General features: G+C 51.8%; 6 protein-coding genes across 6 annotated transcripts; 4 read left to right on the top strand and 2 right to left on the bottom strand.

Moving 5' to 3' along the window:
- Nucleotides 1-518: 518 nt before the first annotated feature.
- Nucleotides 519-2148, top strand: N7506_010636 (OSBP family protein; the record flags this gene model as incomplete). The annotated part of the gene is made up of 7 exons (XM_056959929.1): nt 519-609; nt 657-762; nt 845-955; nt 1009-1287; nt 1335-1584; nt 1645-1958; nt 2019-2148. The coding sequence occupies 7 exons, from the start codon at nt 519-521 to the stop codon at nt 2146-2148; spliced, it is 1281 nt and encodes a 426-aa protein (XP_056809319.1).
- A 663-nt stretch (nt 2149-2811) lies between these two features.
- hosA (histone deacetylase HOS2) lies at nt 2812-4321 on the bottom strand (the record flags this gene model as incomplete). The annotated part of the gene is made up of 2 exons (XM_056959928.1): nt 2812-3507; nt 3545-4321. 2 exons carry the CDS (start codon nt 4319-4321, stop codon nt 2812-2814), a joined length of 1473 nt encoding a protein of 490 aa, XP_056809318.1.
- Nucleotides 4322-4866: 545 nt separating this feature from the next.
- On the top strand, nt 4867-5079 carry N7506_010634 (uncharacterized protein; the record flags this gene model as incomplete). Its single annotated transcript, XM_056959927.1, has 1 exon — nt 4867-5079. The coding sequence occupies one exon, from the start codon at nt 4867-4869 to the stop codon at nt 5077-5079; it is 213 nt and encodes a 70-aa protein (XP_056809317.1).
- A 113-nt stretch (nt 5080-5192) lies between these two features.
- Nucleotides 5193-6163, top strand: N7506_010633 (isocitrate lyase/PEP mutase family protein; the record flags this gene model as incomplete). The annotated part of the gene is made up of 2 exons (XM_056959926.1): nt 5193-5327; nt 5381-6163. The coding sequence occupies 2 exons, from the start codon at nt 5193-5195 to the stop codon at nt 6161-6163; spliced, it is 918 nt and encodes a 305-aa protein (XP_056809316.1).
- A 1949-nt stretch (nt 6164-8112) lies between these two features.
- Nucleotides 8113-9192, top strand: aspf4 (allergen Asp F4; the record flags this gene model as incomplete). Its single annotated transcript, XM_056959925.1, has 1 exon — nt 8113-9192. One exon carries the CDS (start codon nt 8113-8115, stop codon nt 9190-9192), a length of 1080 nt encoding a protein of 359 aa, XP_056809315.1.
- Nucleotides 9193-10239: 1047 nt separating this feature from the next.
- N7506_010631 (glutathione S-transferase family protein) lies at nt 10240-11626 on the bottom strand (the record flags this gene model as incomplete). Its single annotated transcript, XM_056959924.1, has 3 exons — nt 10240-11236; nt 11284-11422; nt 11476-11626. 3 exons carry the CDS (start codon nt 11624-11626, stop codon nt 10240-10242), a joined length of 1287 nt encoding a protein of 428 aa, XP_056809314.1.
- Between the last annotated feature and the right edge of the window lie 1556 nt (nt 11627-13182).

Genomic DNA, 13182 nt, shown 5'->3' with positions numbered 1-13182 from the left:
GCAGTCGTTAGGGAGGACCCGAGGGAGACAGGGAGACAGGAATAGAAGAGTCGTCAAGTGCAGTTCCCGAGTAAACAGCCAGTTGAGGAAAAAAAGACAAGCAACTGGCCGACGTCACCGGCCCCTCTCTGAAGCTAAGCATTTTGTCGATTTGCATTTCTTTTCTTTTCTTTTCTCTTTTCTCTTTTTTCCTTTTTATTTCTGGTAATTAATTCTGGACCTCGCCCCTGTTCTGCTCTATTCTACTCCGTACTGGTCCCTGTCCTATAGGGGGCTTCTCGTCGTATTCGTCTTGTTTTTTTCCGACTCCGCCAAACCGGCTTCGCTAGGCTACTTTTTATTTCTATTTTTTTTTATTGTTCTGCTTCTTTTTTCTCCCCTCTCGACTGCTAGACACAAATGCTCGCGTAGAAGATTTCCCTGTCGATATAATTTCCGAACGCAGACATGCCGGTCCCGCATCTCCGCCGCGCATCCTTGGCCAGTGAGAACTTCCCTCTCGACAACAACCCCCCAACATGTCATCTAACGCAGATCCAGGCAGATCATCCATGGAGGACTCCCCGCCTAGCGGAGAGGACGAGGTCGTGGAGCCCGACCAGGGAAATGGTGCGTAACCTCCCATCTATACAAGAGCACACTGACTCGTGCTGCAGTCCTCTCGCACATCATCTCCCAACTGCGGCCTGGCGCCGACTTGAGCCGGGTCGTTTTACCAACATTCATCCTCGAGCCCCGGTCCATGCTCGAGCGCATTACCAAGTGCGTGCCTTCTCTCCCTTCTCCGTCCGCAGCGGAGGTATACTGTGCTTCGGCCAGGTCGGCTAACGCAAACGTCATACAGCTTCATGGCCCACCCGGAAACCCTCCTACCAATGTCCACCATTGACGACCCGGTCGAGCGCTTTGTATCAGTGGTTAAATTCTACCTGAGTGGATGGCACATCAAACCTCCGTATGTTGCGCGCATCTAATACCCCGCGGGAGCAAACATTGATAGCTGTACAGAGGAGTAAAAAAGCCACTCAATCCAATCCTCGGAGAGACCTTTACCTGCCACTGGGACTACACCGATGGCACCCGCGGCTACTACATCTCCGAACAGACCTCCCACCACCCGCCGAAGTCGAGCTATTTCTTCGCCGCGCCGGAGCACAGCATTCGCATTGATGGAACCCTCAAACCCCGCAGTAAATTCCTGGGCAACTCCGCCGCGAGCATGATGGAGGGGATCGCCACTCTGCGACTCATGAACCGTGGCCAGAATAAAGAAAAGGGCGAGAAATAGTAGGTTGCTTCCGACGGACGGAACGTGCAGCTGCTAACGGGACCAGCATCGTCACTCAACCTAACATGTATGCGCGCGGCATTCTTTTTGGAAAGATGAAATACGAGCTGGGCGACCACAGCTACGTCCGCTGCCCCGAAAACCACCTCGTGGCCGACATTGAATTCAAAACCAAGGGATATTTCTCCGGCACTTACAATGCGATTGGAGGGACGATCAAAAATGAGCAGACCGGAGAGGTTCTGTACGAGCTTTCGGGACTGTGGAATGGAGAGATGGATATCAAGGACGTTCACGTACGCACCTTGCGCACCTTACTTCGAGGTGGCATCCGAATTTGCTGACACTGGTCACAGACTCACAAGAAAGACCTTTTATTCAATGCCACACACGCGAAACACACAGCACCGACAGCACGCCCAATCGAAGAGCAGGGAGAGCGGGAATCGCAACGGTTATGGAAAGACACTGTCCAGGCGATCCTGACTCAGAACCATGAAGCCGCAACCGATGAAAAGACCAAGATCGAGGACCGCCAACGAGATGAAGCCGCTAAGCGCGCCGATGAGGGCATTGACTGGCGTCCCCGGTTGTTCCGCCCTATCCAAGGCGGGCCCGGAGGCCCGGACGAAGGCGACGAAGACCTCGACTGGATTATCAACGCCGAAGTGTAAGAACCCGATATTGACTTTGAAGAAGCAGCAGAATGACATCTCTAACAAATTTCCAGTGACATGCACAATCCTCAAGTCGCCACCAAGCAAATCCTCTCGATTGCGCCCATCCTCCAAGGTCAGAAGGAGTCACTCCAATTTCAAATCCCGCCGCACCACGGCCCCCAGGATCCCGCAGCCCGCTAATACCGCCGTACGTTGTAGTCGAGAAAAGTGACGCCACTCAACCCACCGTGGTACGGACAGATACCCAAACCTCAGAGGTGGACAAGTTCGTAGACGCACAGGAAGCCTCATAGTCTCACTCTGTGCCCAGCCCTTCGACATTTACTTATCCGGTCGTGTGTTCACCGAACCCTGTGGCTTCTGCCATGTAGTCAACCTGCGCAGATGCCCGCACGGCGCCATCGTGATATCTCTCTCGTTTCAACACAGCGCCGCTCCCATTGCTGAATACCCGATTTGGTCTAATCTAGAATCCTGAAAATGAACATCTGTTACTGCATCTTACCACAATGGGCAATCTCATCTACTGTGACAGGCCCAATGTTCCAATCCAACTTCTTTGGAGATGATGCATGGGTCTGGAGTTTACTTGTCAGGTCTCCGGGCCTGAAAGTTTGACATTGTCCCAATTCCATATCTACTCGCCTGGGCAAACACTGGTATTGGTTTCCATCCCTCTACGCAACGATAGTAGAGCCAGTTCTTGGCCTGGAAGAGTTATATAATCAATCAATTATTTCATGTCATGCTCTTGATACTGTACAAGCTCCAACAAGAGGGATATCACAAAGATAGACGGAACGACACCAAAACTCCAATAACAAACCATACGCCCATCCAAACCTATGAATACAACTCCCCCTTATATCCAGCGCCCTGCTCCTGGTTCCGCCGAGTGGAGCGAGGAATCGCGCCCGCAGAGCCAGTGTAAGCCATGCCCGACCCACCAACCACTGATGCCGCAGCAGACACCGAGCCGCCACCATCGTACTCTTCCCTTTCCTCCTCCGCCAACAAAGTCTGCTCCTCAATCTCTTTCTCGGTATCCTCCCGTAGACCCAGGATATCCGGCGGAATAAAGCTCATCTGAACGCTGGGCGCACCCTGGATATACCTCAACTGCTCATGAACCGCCTCAACCAGACTCTCGAGATAAGGTCTGGGGTTCTTATTATCCAGATGCCGCAATTCCGACAAGGGCGGGAACAACGAGAAGTCAGGACCGAAGTGATTGCGGAACGCGACGGTTTCCGGAATCGTCGAGTCGAGATCCTTGTCCGCGTCAAGTAGAATGGAGGTTTCGTGAGCCCAGGCGCGGGAGACGTTGCGCGGCGTGTATCCACCACCTCCGACGACAAGGAGGGGTAAATTGAAAGTCTTGGTAAAAGCGACGCAGGCGCCGTGGGCGCGAACATTCAAATTGAAGCATCCCAGTCGGTCACAGCCCAGACTGTCGGCGCCGCATTGGAGGACGATAGCGCCGGGACGGTAAGTTTCGACGCAGGCGCCGACGATTTCCTCGTAGAGGGCAATGTAGGACTGGTCGTCGATTCCGTCATGCAGGGGGGACATTGACGGCGTGATGGGCGCCTGGGTTGAGGGGGTGAGAGGGGCCTGTTTCGTGGAGAGCGCCGGTGCCGGGGAAGAAGCCTTCTCTGTCGTATTTGTGGAATGAGACGGTGAGTACGCGATCTGTTGACCAGAAGGCCTGTTCGACGCCGTCGCCGTGGTGGACGTCGATGTCGATGTACATGACGCGCGGGTGGTGGCGGAGGAGTTGGAGGACGCCGAGGACGATATCGTTGACGTAGCAGAAGCCGGAGGCCTCTGATTTTTTGGCGTGGTGAAGACCGCCGGACCAATTGATTGCGATTTCGGATTGGTTGTTGCAGAGCTTTCGGGCAGCGTCCACGGTGCCGCCGGCGTAGAGGGAGCAGTAGTCGTAGAGGCCGTCGAAGATGGGGCAGTCGTCACCAAAGTTGAAGCGGACGACCTCGTCATTTTTCTCGGATTTGTCAATGTCGCCTGGCATGACTTGGCGCAAGAAGTCGAGGTAGTCTTGTTCGTGGAAGTCGGCCATTTCTTCATGGGTAGCTGCGCGCGCAAGGTAGAGGTCCATGGCGTGGTGCATTCCGTACGCCATGACGAGTTGTTTGGTGAGGGTAAGGCGCCATGGCTTCATTGGGTGTGACTGGCCGAAATGGTGGCCTTCAACGGCTGGGTTGGCGTGCCATGATACGCGATAGCCTTGCGGACGAGCTATGCGGTACTTTTGGAGCTCGGCCGCGGACTTTTGGTCGACGCTGATGGTGGATGCGGGCTCGTATTCTTGGACCACGGAGGAGCGCGCCATCGCGGAGATTAGTGGGGGATCAGAGGAGATCAAAGAGAGTCTCTCATCATAGAAGGATGGAAGTCAAGATCCAAGTGCCAGCCATCTGAGGGTTGAGATGGAGTGATGACTAAGATGATCTCCCCGCCTGACTGGGCACGCTAGAGGGTTTGGACAAGGGTCTGCGACAAGGATCTTGCTACACAATCCTCGGGGTGTTTTCAAATTGATGATTAGGAGATAGGGGTGCTCTGGCATCCTACATCGATTATCGAGTATTGTTCAACCTAGGATAATTGGTCATACATTGTATACCTTCACACTGATCCTCTTCCTCTTCCTTTTACCCGATGTCAATGAAAATGTCTACGTCACCAACCCATCAACCCTCAAACAACAATCATAAACCATTTGGTATGATATCGAGATTTAGGTGAGCTAGTAGATCTTCAGTATCTCGTTCGACCTTCGACCTTCGTATCATGGAATAGCTTCAATTTGTGTGAAATATGTAAACGCCTCGGAACTCCCGGCACGGGGTACCTACGGTCAACTTCATACGTACTATGTCGAACGGCCTCAACCTGGACCGAATCATTGCCGGATCTACCGTTGTAAGCCTTCATATCAATGGCAAGATTACAAAGAACACCGGTATCGGCTCACATCCAAGTGGAGAGCGCATCATCAAGCAGAACTTGCTGCAGAAGTGCCCGAAACGGAGTGGGGAATCTATGAGCAAAAGCTTGTCACACACGTGGTGCCTCAAGTCCGGCTAACCTTCGAAGTGATCCATCTGACAACACATCCCCAAGGCCAAACCCTATAGTACATTAGTATTTCGAACAATCTCAATCAATACTTGACCAATTCGTTGACGTCAACACCAATCATGGCTCTTCCTTCAGCAGCAACCACCTTGCGACAGTCCCTGCAGGACCCCAAAGCATTCATCACAGCTCCAGGAGTCTATGATGGCATGTCGGCGCGATTGGCGTTGGCTGCTGGATTCGACGCCCTGTACATGGTACGCAAAGCACCACAAACCCCCGCAATGCAGCAAACTTCTAACCATGAAAGACCGGCGCTGGAACCGCAGCCTCCGTCCATGGACAAGCCGATCTCGCCATCTGCACGCTGAACGACATGCGGGCGAACGCCGAAATGCTCGCCAACCTGTCACCACGCACACCGCTCATCGCAGACGCCGACACCGGCTACGGCGGGCCGATCATGGTGGCCCGCACGACGGAGCAGTACGCGCGATCAGGCGTGGCGGGGTTCCACATCGAAGACCAGGTGCAGACCAAGCGATGCGGTCATTTGTCTGGCAAACAGCTCGTCGACACAGCGACGTACACCAGTCGGATCCGGGCGGCTGTGCAGGCGCGGCAACGGATCGGGAGCGATATTGTGATCATTGCGCGGACAGACGCGCTGCAGTCGCTGGGGTATGAAGAGAGTGTTGCGCGACTGCGGGCGGCGCGAGAAGCGGGCGCAGACGTTGGATTCCTCGAGGGAATCTCATCGCGGGAGATGGCCCGGAAGGTGATTGATGAATTTGCCGGGTGGCCTTTGCTGCTCAATATGGTTGAGCACGGGTCCACGCCGTCGATTTCCTCCCAGGAAGCTCAGGAGCTTGGATTCCGTATTATTATCTTCCCCTTTGCGACGTTGGGACCTGCTCTCACTGCCATGCGGGAGGGATTGGAGAAGCTGAAGCGGGATGGGTTGCCCGGGCTCGACAAGGAGTTGACGCCACAGATGCTGTTCAGGGTCTGCGGGTTAGATGAGAGTCTCAAACTCGATGCCGCAGCCGGTGGCGTTGCCTTTGAGGGTGGCGTGGACCTTGGTGAGAAATGAGGGGGTCCTGTCACTATTCCATGGGTAGGCGCCTTGGCCCTGGAGAGCGACAGTGGCTTGCAAATTCCCCTTTGAATAGATGAAATGGAAGATCTCTCTGTAAATAGTAACGTCTCCACCTGGTTCTATTTTCTGCCCTTCAGCCACGACACTACTGAAGTCCTTTTGTGAGTTCAATATACGGAGTATTTCGTAATCTTATGACAGTCGACAATATCAATTCGAAAATCAACCGACCACGTGAAAATTCAATGAGATTAGATGCAGGATTAATCTCCCATGAGCCAATGAGATTGGACTTGGCCGAGTGAACCGGGGGTCGACAGCACCCTCCCGAGAAAAACCTTGGTTCTGTTTATTTAGGACGAACAATAACCGTTTTCCACAGCGTTAAGAGTGTTTAGAGTAATTTAGTCGTCTCTAGTCGATCTGAATCCCAAGGACCGTGTTCCTGCAGATTTTCAATGTAAGGAACGCAGCGGGTACCTGCAACCCTAACGTTTCGAGAGCCGCCCACACTGCGTTGTTTTCTTGGTTTTTTGCCCCCTGTCACTTTTTGGGCCAAAATTAGGGGAAATATACCAATCTACCCCGTATCGTTCGTTACAGGTATACTGGTGCTTTCCACATCCATAGGCCAAGGACAGCCAAAGTTTGCCAGTGAGGCTGGGCACCTGAAACCGCTCATAATGGGGGCAAGACACTGTATGATCAAATTCAGTCTGGCGAAACGGTAAGGCCTGGACTCACGATGGGGGCCCCCCTCTGGCAGGCCATAATGGACCCAACCAGTCCGGCAAGGCCCTACCGGAGGGAGACTCGTCATATCGGTGGGGAATGGCTTCGGCGCTACCAGTAAATAAAGATCGAAAATGTTTGTGTGCCTTACTGAGAATCGAGGGCAAGGACCCATCTGCCGCGTAGGGGCGAATCTCTGCCGTTGATCTGCGGCCAGGCCTTGTTATGCGCCCATCCGTGGATACGATAGACAGGGTGCGAGTGGACGATTATTACAATTGTATAACGGTAACTAATTGTAAGCAAGTGACTCAGAGTTGGGCGAAGAGTTTTCTCACTCTTCGCGCATCGAACTGCTTCACTGGGTCTTCGTTCCCAAGGTTCTCCATAGACTTGATGAACTGTCCCGACAGATTTTAAGATTGCCCAAGAGAGGATTCGTAAGACAAAACTTGATCCTTGCTGCGCACTGCACCGATTGGCCTATGTGGGGAAGACTGGATGACGGGGAGATGGACTGTCTTAAACCGCATCAGTGAAAGTTCGAAAATACCATACCCAGCGCTTGGCTACATTGGTACTAAGACTCTGATCAATATTGAGTTTGAATGGAGTGTTGTCGTGGACATGCAATCTAAAGGTATCCAGCATTCCGATTGTACACGTGTTTGACATTAGGCTGCAATACAGAATATACGTACGGAGTAGGTAGAATATAGAAACAGGGTCAATGGGATCAATGGGAATAAGGAGTTGCAGAGTACGGAGTACAATATTAAGATGTAATAATAGCAGAGATGCAATATAGGAGAAAAGATCGAAAAATAGACACCCCTATATCCAAGTCACGAGTACTCGCACAGCCGCGATGCACTGTATAGTCGAGCCAAGTACACAGTACCAAGGAGTTAGAGTCTGGACTCTCTGTGGTCCACCAATCAAGCGAGACCGGGGCGCACGGCCAGGAACTGCCAGGAACGAACCAATCAGCGGTCGACAGCCCCTGATTTTTGCGTGGAAATTCTGGTTCAGGACCAAATTGACCCGTTCCTGTGTAACTTGGGTGTATCTGTACTAATAATCCCAATGCCCCCCCTAGTCCACTTTCTTCTCTCACACTCTCTATCCCACATTCATTTGGATTGAATTCTTTTCAGAGCAATCGCTCAAGTCACTCATTTTCAGTTATTCAATTCCGAACATAAAAAAAGATGCACATCTCCAACTCCATGCTGTTGATGACGGCGCTGACCGCTGGGTCCGCCGTCGCTCGTCTCCACGGCCACGACCGCCGTCACGCTCACCCCAAGGGTCTTGATATCAACCTCAACGTCGACCAGGCCCAGGCTGCCGTGACTCCTGCCCCGGAGGCACCCGAGAAGCGCGGCGTTGGTGCTGAGGTTGTCGCAACCATCGATGGCCAGCTGGTCTCCTGGATCAACGAGTGGTCTGGTCAGCAAAACTCCGAGTCTTCTTCCTCTGAGGCCGCCGAGGTTGAGTCTACTGCTACTCCTACCACCACTGCCGCTCCCACTACTGCCGCCGCCTCCACCAGCGAGGCCGACGCTGTCTCCTCCGTGAGCGCTACCCCCGTCTCCTCCAGCTCCTCTTCCTCCAGCTCGAGCAACTGGGCCGACTACCCCTCTGATGGCGACTACACCACCACTGGATTCGGTGCTTCCACCGCTAGCAAGCGTGTTGGCTCCCTCGACTGGGACTACATCGGCAACATCGGTAGCCCCTGGGGTAGCAACATGATCCAGGTTGAGGAGAGCGCCGCCAGCGGCTACAAGCACGTCATCCGTTTCGAGAACGACAACGAGAAGGCCTGGTCCGTCGTCATGTGGAACTCCTACGGTCCCAGCGGTGGTCTGAACGGTTTCTGGTCTCCCAACAAGGCTCTCCACTTCACTGTTGAGTCTGGCAGCAGCATCTTCGTCGCTATCGATGACGACTCTCAGGGTGGATGGGGTGCCGCCGAGGGTGAGGATATGCCCACTAACTACGTCGGTGAATACGCCTCCACCTGGGGTGAGTTCGACATGTCCAACTCCCAGAACGACGGTTACTCCGGATGGGATGTCTCCTGTATCATCGCCCAGCTCGCCAGCATGGAAATCGCCGGTATGCAGATTTGCAACCACGAGGGTGAGAAGTGCTCCTCCATCACGAAGGGTGCCGGTGCCGTCGTTAGCGCCTACACCTCCGCCGACCAGGGCAAGAACGACAAGGCCGTTGCCCAGTCCGCCGGTCCCGTCCGTCTCGTCGTCAACCTCGGCTGGTCCTCTTAGATGGCTTTTTGTTGATCTATTCCCACTCCTCGCCATTTTCCCTCTTAGGGTTTTTGTTTCTTGCGCAAATGGTTCAACGCTCCAAGGTGTCTTTTGTATCCGATGTGTGCGTGCGCAGGTCGCTGGCCCCAGCATTCATCCTGGCCACACATCATTCCATCTTCGGGCAACTTCTCACGGATTCCTCTTTTCCGTGCTGAGGTACATACATATCTTTTGAGGTCATGATTTGCGTCATTTTTGTCTCTTTCTTTGTACATATACCACCTGATCTGAGAGTTGATATCATTTCTTTTTTTCCCTACACTTAGCCCACCTCACACTCCTGTGTAACTATCGTCTCTTTATTGCACATGTCGATTTAATCTTTATGGATATTCAGTTCAATATTCAATATTCGTATCTTCCGGCGGTTCATACTAGAGGCAATCTTCATGGACTTGTACACCAGTCACTCCACTTGCCCTCTTAGCCCGTCCAGTGAGGAAGGATGATGCACAGGTGATATTCCATGCTAGTATCAAGTCAGCCTGTCACACATGCAAGTCGGAACATTTACATATCGTCCGATAGAATCCAAAGTAGCCTGAACTTTGAATAGACGTCAACTTTATAGTTCTGGAATGCGGGGGATCCAGAAGAAGTAATCTCCGAACATTCTGTCATTTTTCTACGGTTGGAATGCTTCGATATCCAATTTTGAAGGGTTATGGCTTCCAAGGCGCGGAAGAATGCCAGGTGAGCCCGCAGTACCTATAGGCATCCCAATTAATATTTCGGCATAAGAGCCCCTGAACACAGACTCGATAATTTCTGGCAGTTGAATTCTTGTTGGTGTAGTACGAGCAAAGAGATTTGTGTACTTTTCTTAGAATCTATACTTTGGAATAACTCAACATGTGTTTCGAGTAGAGTTTGGGCTAAAAGCCGGAGGTTTGACATGGAGGCATGAACATCCTCCGCAAAGGAAACAAAAAAAAAGATGTTATAGTACAAGGTTTCCTTTCGCCAAGTAGCAAAGCATCGAACTGTCAAGACGATAGCCAATTATCCAAGGTTCAACCCCAGGATTTCAGAGGCAGGCATATGAACAACCTGGTCAGGTTCATACACCTCCTCCTCCTCTTCCTCCTCCTCAGCCCCCCTAGAGAAGGAGATTAATCCCACGTGCACCATATATCCAACCAGAGCCGCACTTCCCGCCACAACCGCAGCGATAGAAACCAGCATATCCTTGCTCTTAGAATCAGCATACAGAGAAAGTCCCTGTTTCTGCACGGGACTAAAGTTCTCATCTGACTGAATAGCCTGCTTCAATCGCCTATTGGCTCTGACCTCCTTCAGGATTGGAGTGTTATCCGCTAGCGTATTGAGAAGCGTGCTTCCGACCGTCGCAACGGAGAGACGATCCGGCGCACGCCACGGCAATGACTCAGTCACCGGCGTGAAGGCGTGACTGACATCTACTACGCCGAAAGCGCGCGAGCGCATGCGCTCCGTGTATGCGGTGAGAAGCGGGGCCTTTGCGCGCATTGCGTCGCGCAACCACGGGAAAGCCAGGTCTGGGATAAGAGCTAGAGAGAGATATGCGGATGCGATGCAGTCGAGTGAGGAGGGAGAGTTGTCTGAGTCGGCAGGGAGGAGGCAGGATTTGCTGGATAGCATTGCCTCGAGGGGTTCGAAGAAGTCTGCCGTAATAGCCTCCAGACGGAAGTGATTTGATTGTGCGGTTCGGCCGAGCAGTTTGGAGACTGTGTCTTTGGGCTGTTGGATTAGGTTCTTGGGGATTTGACCGGACGCGACTGCGGCGGAGTGGTCGCGTTGGCGCTGGTCCTCCATTGCTTGGAGGTCTAGAGAGGAGAGACCCAGGTGCTCTGTTCGGGATTTGGCAGCTGTGTGCAGCTTCGGGGGGAGGATCCATTGGTTTGGCCACTGGAGGAGTGCGCCGTATGCTGGAGAGGTGTTTGCGTAGTAATTTTGGCTTGTAACGTAGAGGGAGAGGTCGAGGAGAGATTGGCCACGGGATTCGACGAAGGAGGAGAATCTGCAGGGAATCAGCTCTGTCCAGAGGAGAGTAGCGGGGATGCATACGCGACGCTGTCGGCCTGCTGGACTTCGTTCAAGTTTTGATCCAAATTCCATGCTCCCTCCGAGTATTGGCGCAGGTAGTCAACGATGTTGCGGAACCGGCTAACCCAGACTTCTCCATTCTGAAGAGCGGGCAGCTCACCTGTCGGGATCTTAGATGTTGTGTTCAAGAAAGTCGCCGGTCACGTCACTTACCGGTTGGGGAGACTGAGGGATCGCTGGTCGCGACCAGCTCCCAGGAGCCCTTGGGAAGGGCTTCGGAGCAGTACGCAATGACAGCAAGACATTGTGCGTCAATTGAGGGCAGGGAGAAGGCCGGGCCCCACACATGCAGTAGTAGTACCATGATGGCTTTGCGTTTGGAGGAAGAAGGGCGGCCGTGGCCGGTTTGAATGGGTGAATCACGTGTTTATATATTTTGGCCGAAGTATGTACGAGCATGTCTTCATAAGAAACGTTAGAAATGTATGGATATATCTAGTTTTTCAAAAACACGATTCCAGCCGTTTACACATTTTATCGACACGAATAGTCAAAGATTTGTCGTCTGGGTCACTCCCTCGAACGCAACACCTCTCAACCTTCGACAGTACAAACCGTACTCGCCGAGAACCCATTTATATCACTGGCGAAATAGCTCAAATGTAAACACTTTCGGGCATTCGTCTATGATGTATTTCCCTCTCATGATCTAAGGTCCCATTCCACATCATCTTGTCGTTCGCCGTTTGTTCGTATACATATCCTCCAACTATTAGGCCGACCACAAACTCGCCCGCATTCCGAGGTCCTCACTTATATTTATTCTATTTGCAGGAAAACTTGTCTTGTGATTCTGTGTATCCCACCGAGTCACGTTTCACCAATATCCATGATGTTGCTCGTAAATATGTACCTCGTTCAAGTCCTCAGGCCGAGCCAGTAAAGACATGGTCTTGCGCTCTTCAGGTCGACCCAGCTATGAATCATTCAAATTTAACCAGATGAAGGGGATCGCGTGATTGGAATTCGAAAGGTCGAACACTCCTTTGCAACTATCATTTCAATCAATGTGGGATTCATTGACCCCCAGGGCCAAACATTGATGAAGTCAAGTATCACGGCTACCTATACAATCATGGGTGGATTTATGTCTCCAAGGTGATTGCAAGATCAAGATATCTTCCGATGAACTTGGGAAAGCTTAAAGCCCCCAAAGAACGCCAGTCTTATAAAGCTGCGACCAATCTCAGTCGTTAGTGCCGATAGGAAGGCGGTTCTCTCTTCATAGTTAGTTAACGGCGACGAGCAAATAATAACTATGGTCCTTGCCTTTGAGTATCTAACGGGGCCCAGGTAAACAGCAGAGCTATCAGCGATGAAAATATATCGATGGCGATTGTGACGTTCCTGGATCGAAGAGAAATCACCCAGTACTGAAGATTCTGTATGATCAATCAGTTCGTTCGGAAAATCCAGCACCTGTGATCACCCATAGGTTCGAATGCTTCTAAGGAAACTCTGTGGCCTTGTTTCATCAGAAGCCGATAGGTATCAATGTGCACTGGCGTCAAATGCCGATGTTGAACATGCAGATGATACTTGGAAGCTCATTTTTTATTTAGCATTCAGCGTGACTCGTGGAAATTGAGTATGAAACAGCTTTGCTCGCTCTTTTTTGGTGTAGTGGATTAACATATCATCGCAGGTTCTAAAATAATCAGATAATAGTAAGTGTCACATCAAGATCGATATTGAGTGCTGGATATTGTACTCATGGGGGCATAGACCGCTTGGTCTATGCCCTCATGTCTTTTATGGTCTCAATTTGGAGAAGCTTCGACAGGCAAGGCTTACGTATTGTTCCCCATGTTTCGCCTTTTTTTCCTCTCTTTTTTCTCTCTCACTCTCTCTCTCTCTCAT

Source organism: Penicillium brevicompactum, assembly GCF_028827555.1.
Source record: "Penicillium brevicompactum strain IBT 35665 chromosome Unknown utg000006l_segment0_segment0, whole genome shotgun sequence".
In the NCBI taxonomy this organism is placed as follows: Eukaryota; Fungi; Ascomycota; class Eurotiomycetes; order Eurotiales; family Aspergillaceae; genus Penicillium; species Penicillium brevicompactum.
Note: the sequence above shows the minus strand (reverse complement) of the source record. Positions and strands in the feature narration are given on the sequence as shown.